At 44.4% G+C, this 13,703-nt stretch overlaps 1 protein-coding gene across 1 annotated transcript in view; it reads left to right on the top strand.

Annotated features, from left to right (window-relative positions):
• Window positions 1-13,703, top strand: part of LOC119442805 (cullin-3-like) — a 56,095-nt gene that overhangs the window by 8,981 nt on the left and 33,411 nt on the right. The window contains exons 3-8 of the mRNA XM_037707832.2: window positions 2,275-2,388; window positions 4,413-4,573; window positions 6,174-6,288; window positions 9,230-9,409; window positions 10,112-10,160; window positions 11,790-12,286. Of these exons, the coding sequence (XP_037563760.1) occupies window positions 2,275-2,388; window positions 4,413-4,573; window positions 6,174-6,288; window positions 9,230-9,409; window positions 10,112-10,160; window positions 11,790-12,286 (1,116 nt within the window). The remainder of the gene's footprint in view (window positions 1-2,274; window positions 2,389-4,412; window positions 4,574-6,173; window positions 6,289-9,229; window positions 9,410-10,111; window positions 10,161-11,789; window positions 12,287-13,703) is intronic.

The raw sequence follows: 13,703 nt of genomic DNA, 5'->3' as shown, positions 1-13,703 counted from the left end.
GGCAAGTTTCGGGAAGTTTAACTGAGCCAACATTGTCCTAATGCGAAAAAAATGTGGTTGATCCTCTTATATAGGAATCGGTATAGAACACGAAAGTGAAACGTGTCTTCACAGAAGTAGTGTAATGTTTATTGCACATTGATATATAATGTCTATTGGTGTTTTGTGGCTAAAGCGCCCTTAGGCGTTGATGCACCCACGCTGACGCCTGGTGGCACGTCTCCTCCATCACGACTACCAACGTCGATGACCATGAGCAACCGTCGTGCATATGGAAGCTGCACTACGCTGCACACGCTAGCACAACGCGAAAGACTAAGCACGTAACTGACACACTAATACAACGCGCAAGACAAAGCACGTAACTGAATCGTCACCGAGTCAAATCAGCGCGTACAGCGCGTCGTAATTGCAGCCTCCGCGATCAACTTCAGAAACATTTTCAGAGCTAATTGCGGAGGCCACGCTCCGCTGTGCTGAGTACGGTGAACGCCACCTAGGTGGCGTTGGTAGTGCTTCTTGATGCCAGCGTCCCTTCGAATGCTGGCATCGAGGCGTCGTAGTGCTGAGACCACCGAAGCGTTCACTGTCGGTGCGCGTTAGTGTCATAATGCAGTACTTCTCTTTTCTGCTCGTAGGCGGCGGCACCGCCCCGAGCAAGAGCGCGGGTACACGGAGGAGTGTTAGATATATAAGGCGCGTCTGTGTAGCTCTCTGCAAATGCGTTTGTGGCGCAATGGGTTAAACGCTCGGCGATCTATCGTCGCGGACCGAGAGGTCGTGGGTTCGATTTCCAAATTTTGCATGTTTGTGGAACTTTTTCTTCTGGTTTCTTTCTTTGTATTATGTTCTATGACGTATTTCCGTGACGGAAATACGTCAGTGAAGTCTTGGTGGACCCCGGCATAAAACACTTTCGTGTTAAAATACTTTGAAATCTGTGACATCACACTGACGCATTGGCGTTGGGGCTTTGGCGCGAAATTGAAAAAAAGTGAAAGCCTGACCTTCATTTTCTCTTCTAATAATCAACCTATTATCGTGATAACATCAATGGAGCTTTCAAACAATACATTGTCACTCTACAGTGAATTAATGTTTTGCTTTAGTGTCTCTTTAAGGTATCATTGTTCCCTGTTCATCTTTTGCATGTGGGTCCCAAACAGCATTATGCAGCTTCATCCGAAGCATAGTCCTTAAAAAGCTTTAACCACCATTGCTAAATAAAAATGTCACAGAAGGGTTGCATCACAACTATTTTGTGGTTATAAGGTTGCACATACATTCACCGATTCAGCAGTATCCTATAAAGAAGAAACAAATAATCCATCGCTTTTTTTTTTAGAAAATGATTCCATGCTGTCCTCAAATTGTGCTTGTGTTTAGGTCACAGTTTAGAGCATGTTTTGGCACGTGTAATGATGATGTTGTGGGCCCAGGCCTCAAACACACAGAGATGGCACAATGAACACAGAGAGTCTTTAATGACACGGGAATGGGACTAGGACAACGTACACGATAACACACACACAATTAACTTGTTAGTTGTCTGTCGCTTACATACAGCGTCACTGTCCGATGAAGTCTAATTGCCTGTCGGTATCACACACTCACGGCACGAGGAGTCACAGAGATGAATCCAGCAGCGGGTGGCGCAGGGGGCGGAGGCCCGGCACACGACTAGCCACTCGCGTGACAGCTGCGTCGGGACGTCTGCCCATCACAGGGTAGACCATTCAGAAGTCTCAGCTGCACCATAACACACCGGCGTCATATGCTAGCACAGCAGTGGAGCAGGCCGGAACAGGCACAGGGACAGCCCGACCCGTTCTCCCAGCTCGCCCAGGAACACCGTCCTAGGGTAGATGGACTGCTCGGATCGTTAGGCACGAAGGCTCTGACCTGGCACAGGGACAGCCCGGCTCACTCTCCCAGCTCACCAAGTAACATCGGCCTTGGGTAGATGGACTGCTCAGCTCGTTCTGGACGAAAGCCCAGACCAGGCAGCTCAGGCTGGTGACATGGCTGCCCCTCCTGCGCCAGGCACCGGCTCTTCCTCTTTCTCGTCCATCGCGCACCACAACAGTCACGCACATTCGGCCATGCAATTCAAACATAGTCTAACTCTTATCACACACGTCAGTACATGGCTGTGTTAGCTATCTGTAACCTCATTGACTGTTCATCTGTATGACAATGTATGGTTCATGTAAAAATAATACAGCAATCGCATCAATACACTGCAGGCTCAATATGCATCATTTCCACTTTCAGGTTCGGGCAGATGTCTTAGCCTCCCTGCACAACAACTTCCTCCAAACACTAAATCAAGCCTGGAATGATCATCAAACGAGTATGGTCATGATCAGGGACATTCTCATGTACATGGCAAGTGTTCATCTTTTTTTCGTCATGTAGTATATGTATTATTTTGGGACATAAACCCAAGCAAGTATAAAAGCTACTTAATGAATTACAGTTTTCAAATCAGAAAACATCTTTCTTTCTGGGGTTTTACATTCTAAAACCAGTTCTGATTATGAGGCATGCCGTAGTGGAGGGCTCCGAATTAATTTTTGACCACCTGGGGTTCTTTAACGTGCACTAGAACGCAAGCACACGGGCGTTTTTGCGTTTCGCCGCCATCGAAATGCAGCTGCCGCGGCCGGGATTCGATCCTGCGATCTCGTGCTCAGCAGCAAAACGCCTTAGCTGACTGAGCCACCGTGGCGGGTTCAAAAGAGAAAACAAGACGTAATTTTTGTTTCCAGTTTTATAGTGTACAGTATGTATTACAAATTGTTTTTTTGTGCATCTGTTTTCAGTAGCGAGTACTGGCAATCTCTTAATTTCTTGTCTGCTGGTACACTTGAACCTCGCTGTAATGAAGGGGGAGCCGAAATTACTTTGTTATATCTGTTATTGCCATTTACTGCAATATATGGCCAATGGGGTGCACAATCGTAAACATGGAAAAAAGACAGCATTGCGGCCCACAGGACCGCTGCACGGCCACACATGCGATGAAATTTGAATAGCGTAACAAAATAATCTTCGGCTTGTGCAACACGCAACTTAGCACCTGACGCGACAGCCTTTGGATAGCTGCCTTCTCTTCCACTCTGAGGGTCTTTTGCGTCCGCTTTGCACTTGGCTTGTCGCGGTCGAGCAGCACGCGTTGCACAACACAGTGCTCCACTTTGTGACCAAGAAGACAAGCGAACTTCGCCACACTGGCTTGGCTTGGCTGGCTCATGGCCTCCGAGATTGCACCGATGCTAGTGCGGTCTCGGAAGCCACGTCCAGCTGCCAGCCTGTGCGGGGCACAACAGGCAGAGGGAGAAGCCAATGCCTGGCCTGGTCGCGACCCCCTAGATTGCACCAGGGAAGTCTCTGAGGTCAGGCCCAGCTGCGGCTGCTTGCGCAGCGCGCCGTAGAGTAATAGAGAAGTTAATGCACTAATCTTTCGAACCTCCGCGTGTAGCCATGCAGCATGGTGCAAATCGCGCAGGCGTGCACGTGAGCCTCCGAGGTTATGCCAGGGAGATCTATGAGGCCGCGCATGAGTCAATACACTAATCTTTCGCACCGCCACGCGTAGTCACGCACTGAGGCGCGGCTCGCGCACCCAGGTACACGCAAGGGAGAGGTCAGTGGAGAAGTGCAATAGTAAGCTGCGCATGGGGGTGAAAAGGACCAGTGTTGCTCTGCGGCGTATTTGACGCGAGTGTTTTGAACTGCCATGGCAAACGAGTGCCGAACTCCCTGGAAAGTGACGTACTCTGCACGCAACGTTTGTGTACTTTTTTTGTTTCGGAGGTGAATTTTGTTCGATATATCGTTTGGCAGGACAGTTTCACTTCGTTGAAACGGGGCTTTAAATACATGGATCTCTATGGGGATTTCAAGGAGAATTTCATTAACTTTGTTACATCCATTATTTCGTTATGTCGTTTAGTTATAACGAAGTGCAAGTGCATTTCAGCTGTGCTTTGGGCCAGAACAATATTTGCACTTTGTGGATTATCTGAGTTTAGTTTGCTCTCAATGATTGTGTAGGTGTTGCCTTTTGAAAAGCATTCCAGGAAAGAGTATAAAAAATTTAGCTACATGAAAGCTGAATAGGATAGGTGAGGTCAGGATTGTCAGGCTTTGCTGTAATTATCACCTACTTGCCTTGGTTTTACTTATGTAATTCTGAAATATAGTATCCTCATAAAGTGCTAAGCAGATGCTGTTGTCAGACTGGATTTTAATAAGTGCAGCCAGGTAAAGTGGTTATGGTCATTTCATGAGCACCTAAGCAACTCGCATTATGTCTTGCAGCCGTTTGTTTGAGCTGGTTGAGCTTAGTAAATGTTCCTGAAGGAAATTATTTTTGAAACACTGGTGGCTTTCTCACATTGTTACAGGATCGCGTGTATGTACAGCAGAACAATGTGGACAACGTGTACAACCTAGGCCTGATCATCTTCCGGGACCAGGTGGTGCGGTATGGCAACATCCGAGACCACCTCCGGGACACGCTCCTTGGCATGGTCCAGCAAGAACGCAAAGGAGAAGTGGTTGACAGGTGTGCCCACTGTCCCTTGTTCGTCTTTATCACCCTGGCTACAGCCGTATTGATGAGCTGCAGCATCTGTGATATCATATATTACTACAGGCTGCGGTTGCATTGTAGCAGTTGTGCTCTGCTGTTTAGCGCAAGTCCGTGTGTTGATAACAGTTCAAGGGTGGGGTCTTTTATAAGGTACAGAGAGAGGGCTGCTACTTTTGAATTGATTAGCAGGATTTTTAATGTTCCCAAGGCAGTGCAGTAGATATGGGAGGCAGCATAACTAAGAGCAAAAAAAATTAATTTTGACCGCATGAGGTTCTTGAATATTCACTCAATGGACGTGCGTTATTGTTTTTGCGTAGTGACCCTTTAGAATGCAGCCACCATGGCAGCCCTGCTTCCATATTAATGTTCGTTTTGCCCTTTGCTGTGCACCCCCCCCTCCCATTGGTTCAAATGCAGCTTTTAAGTCTTTTCGAGTCTGAAAAGCTGCTGGAGAAAACTTTTTTTGTGCGTGTGTGTGTGTGTGTGTGCAAGCATGCCATTTGATTCCAATGTTGTCTTCTGCACTTGGCTCACAATGGACACTCTTTCGTAAGTGTTCATTTAGTTAGCTTCAAGTGTGGACGATGAAATGATTGCATGGCAAAAGGTTAAGAAATTGTGGTGAATACAGGAATGCAGTTAGTCTGTGCTGACATTGTTCTTTACCTTGTAATAGCAACGGAACAAAAAGGCATACCACAAATCTTTCTTGATGTGTGTCAGGGTGTGGCTTTGGCAGAAGGCCAAAATGAATTGAGACTCTAGCTGCAATAGTGAGTCCTCACAAAAAATGTGGTGTCTGTGCGAGGCTCCCTTCAGTTGGCAAAGTAGAAGGCTAACTTAGTATGTTGTATTGTTTTCCAATAAAGTTCTGTCTGATATAAATTTGGCACTATACACGCCTTTCACTGCTTCTTGGCGGCAGGTGTCATTAGGAAGTTGTAGCACCTTAGTTTTGACCAGTTCCAACACCGAGCTCCTTGGAGCAGTGTTTGAAGTGGACATTCATTTGGCGCTGAGCCGTGCTCCCTCAAGGGCTGCAGAAGATAGCGCCAACCTTTCCCTTTCCCTCAAGAACCACTTATCATGTTTCTCACGTATTAAAGAGCATAAGTGACTCAGTAAAAGTGTCACTATTTGTAATTAGCAAATATATTTGACCATTGATATTAGGCAAGGTTAATAAATGTCAGTCTATAAACATTTCGGAGAATAATAGTACATGTAGGTAGCTATGTGGCCTTGTTGGTAGGCCATCTTCTATTCTGTTGAAGTGCAGGCAGAACTATGCAGACCTAAAACGCACATCAAACAACACAGTGCTGTGTGTTGTTTCAAATGTGAGTACTTGTGATTAAACTACGCAGTACGCAGCAGAATGGGAGTTTTGTTTTTCTGTTTAGCTATCTTGTGCAGAAAGCGTAGGGAAGTATTGTTCAGTTTAGTGGAATTTTATAGCATTTCTGTGGCCTTGTTCCACTGCAGTGTTTGTGTCTTGAATTTAGCATAGCTGTTCGAATGACCGCATTTCAATGACACAGCTAAAAACAGAGGACATGCTATTTTTCAGGCTAGCCATCAAGAACGCATGCCAAATGCTTGTACACTTGGGCATTGATTCAAGGTCAGTTTATGAGGAAGACTTCGAGCGGCCCTTCCTAGCCCAATCTGCAGAATTCTATATGGTAAGCCGATTTCTCATTCTTGCGAGTGCTTTCATTAGACCTTGTTATGTTATGCGAATTAACATTTAGATGAATGACGAAAAATGTAAAGCTCCAAGCTTTACATCTGCTTTTCATCTTAATGATAGCGGTACACAGCCAAGTTTGCATGCAGCGTGTTCTTTTTCGTGGCACTTTGACAGTATGCAACAAACTGTACAGTCAACCTCTGATTTTTCGGAATTCCTAGGGGCTGCGAAAACGTCAGAAAAATCGGAGTCATAAAAAACGAATGCAGGCCTTTTACTGCCCCCAAGGGCTCAAATTGCCACAGGCACGTCCGAAATAGCTCTGAAGGCCTGCCAGTTACTAGGTGTATAGGAGACTGTGTGTGCACGCAGGAGACTGCGTGTGCACACGTGTATAATTAAAGGGACACTAAAGGGAAAAATGATTTCTTCTGTATCAGTAGATTACCCTTCCACAATACTGAAAACGCCACTCTTACCACGAGAAGCCGCTTGGTAAGCCAGAAAGAAACGAAAAACACATAAGGCGAGTGGTGACACCACCTTGAAGTTCCCACACCAGCTCACCGTGACGTCATGGATTTTGACAGCGTCTTCTAGGTCCCAGTTAATCCTTTAGTGGTTCTAAAGGAGCCCAAGACTGAATATGGCAAGTTTCGCGAACTTTTACTGAGCCACGTGGCCCAAATACAAAATATTATTTTAGGAGTTGTGATGTCACACTGAAGTGCTGGCGTTGGGGTTTCCGCATGAAATAAAACAAAAAATTAACTTTGAGCTTCATTTTCTCCTGTAATAATTGACCTATTGCAGTGTAATTTCGACTGCAGAGTTTTCGAAGAATGCTTTATCAGTCTGTTGATTTATTGTTTTGCTTTAGTGTCTCTTTAAGGAATACATATGTCCTGTGACAATTACCCCTTCCCACTCTTGATATGCTTCACCGAAATACTTTGCGTATGCTTCACTGCGTAACACTGCTATATTGAGGCGAAGCTGACTTTCGTGAACCGGCATTATGCAACGCGCCATTGCTAACAGCGGTGAATTGTTTCAGTGAAAAACATGACCTTGAACAGAAAAAACCTTAGTAGCTAACGTCGAAGTAGCTAGGCCTAGCGTTGCTTCAGTGGTGGCTACGGCTGCCAGTGGATCTGCGTTCAAGAGCGCCGGTTCGAGGAGGCGAGATAATCAAGATGGCAGTGGTGGTGGCTATGATTAATGCCGTTTTGGACCTGCGGTCATGGCAAAAAGTGCGGAAAATCGGACGGTGAAGGCTTTTTGCGTCCGAAATTTGACTTTTTTATACATTGACTCTATGGGGCGGGGTACATGGTGGTGCCGCGAAGGCGTCCAAATTATCGGGCGTCTGGAAAATCGGTCATCGACTGGCGTGGTATCGAGCATGTTAAGCTAGCTCGAAATACACAACTACCTACTATTGGGAAATCTGGAGTAGGTGTTATGAAACTGCAGTGTGAGGCCAATTAAAAATCTATGAATGAGTTCCTGTGCTGCTTGTATTGTAAGACATAATAAAATTACCTTTTGGCCTGGCTACCACCTGAGGAAGAAGAGGGCGGGCCCTCCTACTCCCCTCCTCCCTAAACTCCCTCTCGGACAAAATAAAGTTTATACTTCTACTACTACTACTTGTCCTTTGAAAACTTTCTGGCTTGCTGATTTACTTGGATGTCTTTCTGGTCACTTATATGTTTGATATTTATTGGTTGGTGACCTCAGCCTGGCAGAATTAAGGAGGGACGTGGCAATGAAATTTTTTGTTTTTTATTTATAGGAATAAATTGATGAAATTTGGCATGCAGGTGTGATTTGTTATGCTGATATAACTGAAATCGGTGTTGTGCTATCTATTATACTTTTCGAGTTGCAACACTTGACAGCCTCTAATGGTCATCCCCTAATTAATTAATTACACATAAGTTCACCTAGATTTTCAAATCGGCATGTTTATAAAGGTCCATTCTCTACAATAAAGCTATTGGTTTATTTTTGAAATGCCGCAATGAGCAGCAAATTGTTTTTTAAACTTTCCTATGCATATTGTCTTACTAAAGACCTTTGAAAAAAAAAAAACACATTCTTTATGAGGTGCAGATGAAAATGGACAGCTTTGTTGCACTCATGAATGTTTCTGGATCCGAGTGCAAAAGACAGAATGATTTTGCCTTCATTCGTTGTGAAATGGCACTGGGATGACTGAAAGCAACTGCACAAAAGATGAAAGCTAAGAAAACGAAGCTCAAATCCTGACTTTTTTTCGCAATTTTTGATGACAGCACTAGGAAAGCGCTGTTTTCTCGATTTCTATTGCGTATTTTGTTATATTTCACCACGAGGTAAATGAAAGTCTGAGGATCGCGAAAAAAAAGATAAATCGGATAATAGAAAATTTTGACCAATTTGACCACTTCAATTGCCACGTCCCCCTTGATGCTGTCATTTGATTTGCAGCATATAACAATGCCCATTAAATATTTATTTTATTTTACTTACTGCTGTGTTACTACCCTGCTGAAGTAGGGAAGTCTCAGTTAGTGCCCATCCTATTTACTTGCCTGTTGTCTATTTCCCTTCTTGTTAGAAAATTTTAAGAATGATCTGTAACATCAATGGAAGGGCTACATTCTGCTTACAGGAGAAATGGCAGTACGTAAGCATCATTCTTCCATTTAAGCAAATTTGTAACAGGTTTTCTTGCCGATTAAATTAAACAAGGGAAGTAGCAGTAAGCTACAGTAATATCACACAGCACAAAAGCTCCTAAAGACTGCATTCTCCATGGATTGGCTGCTAAGTTTGGATAGTGTGCTACTTTCTCAAAGATCATTTCTCTTATATGGCTCAACCTCACTTGACGTAGAGAGCTAGATAGTAATTTTTCTTCTTAATGCAAATGTGCACATATGCAGGCAGAGAGCCAAAAGTTTCTGACTGAGAATAGTGCGTGCGTGTACATCAAGAAAGTGGAGCAGCGTATCAATGAAGAGGCTGAACGAGCAAAGCACTACCTGGACGAGTTCACCGAGGAGCTTATTGTGCAGGTGGTTGAAAAGGAGCTGATAACCAACCACATGAAGACAATTGTTGAGGTAACCTCCAGCTGCACCCAGCCTGCTTTGTACTTATGTCCCGATTGACAAGGCTCAGATGAATTTCAGACTTTCGCTCCCTCCCTCTTTTCTTTTATTTTGAAAGAGAAGGAAAGGAAATCATGTCACTTGTAACAAGATGTTTGCTGTGTCAGAAAGATGTTACCACAAGCTTGAGCTGCCACTTAAATGGTACAAGTAAATGCTACGGCTAGGACCACTTGCATGACAAATTACTTTCGGGAATACCACTTTTAATGTGACATGATTGACTGAGCCAGCTGATAGCATGACCATTGCTTCAGCGAGGCATTGCACTCCACATCACATCGCACAAAAGCAAAAGCATCCCTGAAAAGTGATCGGTCAAGAATACGGCTCTTTTCCTTAGATTGTTGTGAGTATAATGACCATCAGTTGCGAGCGCAGATCTTTTGTGTTGCATGCATTGGTTGAATTAGGTAGCTTGAATGAGCTTTGGTCAATGGCATTGGCAGTACCAGTGTAACGATTGTTAAATCGGGAAAACTACAATGCCAATTGCGGCAGGCGAACTACCTACTACTAAGGCATTCTACTATTGAAATAACTAAAAATTTGGGCTAGCAGTGGCCTTGTGCTTGCAGATCATCAATGAAGATAAAAAATATTGTCACCATTTTGTCTCACTCCAATGCATTCATCCTCCCCACTTCTCAATAGATGGAGAACTCTGGTGTTGTGCATATGCTCAAGAATCAGAAGACAGAGGGTAAGATATTTCTTTTCCTGTATGGTGCATGTGTCATGTGTTTGTTTTCATAATTCTCAGAACCCCGTGGATTTTTAAATTAAAGTTTGTTTGTCATGGTATTGTAAATAGAAGAATTAGAAAACCTTCCATGACTGCTGGTTTGTGTGACATATTAGACACTAGTGTGCTGTTGTTGCTTAAGTAGCAAAATTTTAGAGAAAAATTCTTTTGGCAGTGCACACCTGAAGCCTAGTGCCATCCTTTTCTGTGCGCTCAAATTGGCGGCACACAGGGCCAATCCCAGAGGCAGTGCACTTAATGATAAAATCGGTCCTCCATACAGTGAACCTTGATATAGTGGAATTTGTAATACTATAACAGTCTTTTAATTCTGGATCTTAGTTTCATTGATCACCACATACTTCACACAATTTAACAGAGTGATATTGTTCCACAGTTTCAACTTGCCAAAGTCTACATGCTTCATATGTATGCACCTGTAGCTTTTACAACAAGCAAAAAAAAAAAAAAAAGCCGACATAACTTCACAGTGAATTGACCATTTGCATGCTTCATTTCTCATGCGAATGTTTGTAAGCAGCCAAAAATGCTCACTGTCAAGCAGTGGATGGAATGCACCTTTTTGCCATCTGTCATGCCAGTACAGAAACTTTGTGTGGCATGCCTTATTTATTCTTGCGGTCTCTCAAATATGCTCCTAAACACACTTAAATTTGCGCCTAAACTATCCTTAATGAATTTCACAAATAAACTAAGTTTTTCCCTACAAGTATAACTTCATTATATCTAGGTTCTGGTGTACCAGTTAAGCTTGAATTCATATGGGGAAAAGCCTTAAAGCATGTAGCACAATTTAAAATCCAATAACCACATACTATACATGTGCTCAGCAATTCAAATGCGATACTCTGAGCGTGTGGGTGCTGGTGCTTGTTGCGCCATCAGTGGACACTGAGGAAACCAAGCTGATGCATTGTGGTATTAAGGTGATTGCAAGAGCGCTTGTGGTGCATGGTGACTGCATTTGACCGCTCACCAGTGGCACTACAAGTGCAGGTAAGCATGCGGTCTGAGTATCACATTTGAATCGTTGAGCACTGTACTATTCATATACTATCGGGTGTTCATGCCTGAATGTGCCTGAAAGCAGTAGGGCTCGTTGGTGGCTGTGGAAGCTGCTGCGTGGGGCAAAGCAGTTGCCCCTCTCTGTCTTGACTATGTTTTATCAACAAACAGCAGCGAAATGCAGATGTGTCAGCCACACTTGAAGTTCTGGTATTTAGGTGCGTAAATGGTGTTGTTGTTTTTGCTGTTGTGTTAATTTTGGCTTCCATAAAAATATGAGCTCATAATATATGATCAATCAGTATGTGAAAGTTCAGACTGTTCTTGGAAAGTTTTAAGATAAAGTGGCCTGGACAACACTGCGCCATGCACCTGCATGCATATGTGGAGATTCTCTATCTTTGCTGGGAGGCCTGGCAGGTGCATAGGTGTCTAGGCTGGTGTGTGCATATGTAGTCCCTGCCCAACAGCTACTCAGTGTAAGGACTTTGGGTACACCTGCTTCTCGCAGCCTTACTGCTGCTTTCATGTAGCACACACTGATGTGTTCTTGTTTTGCAGACCTGGCACGGATGTTCCGCTTGTTCAATCGGGTCCAGGACGGCCTCAAGACAGTGGTGGACTGTGTGAGTCAGTATCTGCGTGAGCAGGGCAAGTCGCTGGTGACTGAAGAGGACGGTGGAAAGGGGGACGCTCTGAGTTTTGTGCAGAACCTTCTGGACCTGAAGGACCGCTTCGACCACTTCCTGCACCACTCTTTCAATGGTGAACGCCAGTTCAAGCAGATGATTGCTAGCGACTTTGAGTATTTCCTCAACCTGAACCGCAAGTCACCCGAATACCTGTCTCTGTTTGTGGACGACAAGCTCAAGAAGGGGTTGAAGGGCATGACTGAGCAGGAGATAGAGCAGGTGCTGGACAAAACCATGGTGCTGTTTCGCTACCTGCAGGAGAAGGATCTGTTTGAGCGATACTACAAACAGCACCTGGCCAAGCGATTGCTGCTGAACAAGAGCGTTTCTGACGACTCTGAGAAAAACATGATCTCCAAGCTCAAGGCAAGTGGCTGGATGATTGCACCTTGTGATATTGGTGCAAGGGCAACACTATTTGATTATTCACTTTTTCTAAGCTTAAGGTGCCCTGTTGCATAAAACTAGGTATTTTTTCTGTTAGTGAAAAGCTTTATTAAGACTGTGCACTTTTAGGTTGTGAATATTAGACACTGGGTATTTCCTGAGAAAGTTCTAGTGTATCTGCTTTACATTGTGATCAGCGATTCTGCAGTATTTCTGACAGTAGGAAGTAGCTGCAAAAGTAATGTGCACCTGGTAGGCAGTTGATCCCAGATATATTGAACTCGAAGATGATCACGAAATAGTTTATATATTGATAATTCCGAATATAAACTATGCTTATCTGAAGCTTATCCGAGACCTTCCGCATGTCTTAGACAACTTCCCTAGATCGGGAAAAGCGGGAGCTTACCAATTCGCATCTCCAAGATAGTGTCAAATGCACAAAATTTGTAGTAGTTTTTGCTCACGAATGTTGGAAGTGGCTGGAGCTGCGGTATGGCCTTTGATACACTGATTGCAGCGCTAACCCTAAAAGTCCGCGTAGCCTGGGCGCGAGACCACGGCATGCCATTGCACGTGTCGATGGAATGTTAAAAGGCTTGTTGAGCATTTTTATTCAAGATAAGGTCGAAATAGGCGCGTTGCGGAAGTAAACTAGGTTGGACGCGTTGCCATCAATGCACTTTACTGCGAATCGCTTGTGAACATGCCCGGCCACGTGTTCGTTTCAGTACTAACAATAAACTGGTTAAACCGCCGATCGTCATACGTGGGCAACATGCCAGGCGGACTGTTGTGTAGGGTGCGTACAGGTCCTTGAAGTCCTTGAAAACCCTTGAAATTGAAAAGTGCATTTTCAAGGCCCTTGAGAGTCCTGGAATTTTTTTGCTTCCTTGAAAATCCTTGAATTTCATGAGCAATGCACTCTGATATCGACATTGTGACCTCCTTCCTGTGGTAGATCGGCATCGATCTGAAATACTCCCCATTTCAGAAACAATATGCCGGCACGAGCACACACGGTTCCGTTTTGCAGAACTACGGGGAAAAAATAAAAGGCTTCATTCACTGCGTCAAACCGTGAACGGAGTGAGAGATGCGTGCTGCGCTTGGGTGCTGGCTCGGCTGGCAGTGTTTACGCTGCTTTCCTCCCCTTATCGTTCGTTTCACTCCTCGCCCGTCGGTCTGCCTTTTCCCACTTTCCCTCTTGTGCGTGAGGTGAAGCTAAAGAGAGCTTTAGTGGAGCAACTTTACCACTGATGCTCAGTGCCTTTGTGCCTTCGGGTGGAGGTTTGTTATAATATTATTTATGATAATATAAGTGCAATAACCTTATGCTGAATGTTTTGGAAATGTTTGATGAACCAACCCAGCTAATACTGCAGAAGCCTGAGAG

This window comes from Dermacentor silvarum, chromosome 2 (genome assembly GCF_013339745.2).
Source record: "Dermacentor silvarum isolate Dsil-2018 chromosome 2, BIME_Dsil_1.4, whole genome shotgun sequence".
Classification (NCBI taxonomy): Eukaryota; Metazoa; Arthropoda; class Arachnida; order Ixodida; family Ixodidae; genus Dermacentor; species Dermacentor silvarum.
This window is presented reverse-complemented; position numbering and strand designations above follow the sequence as displayed.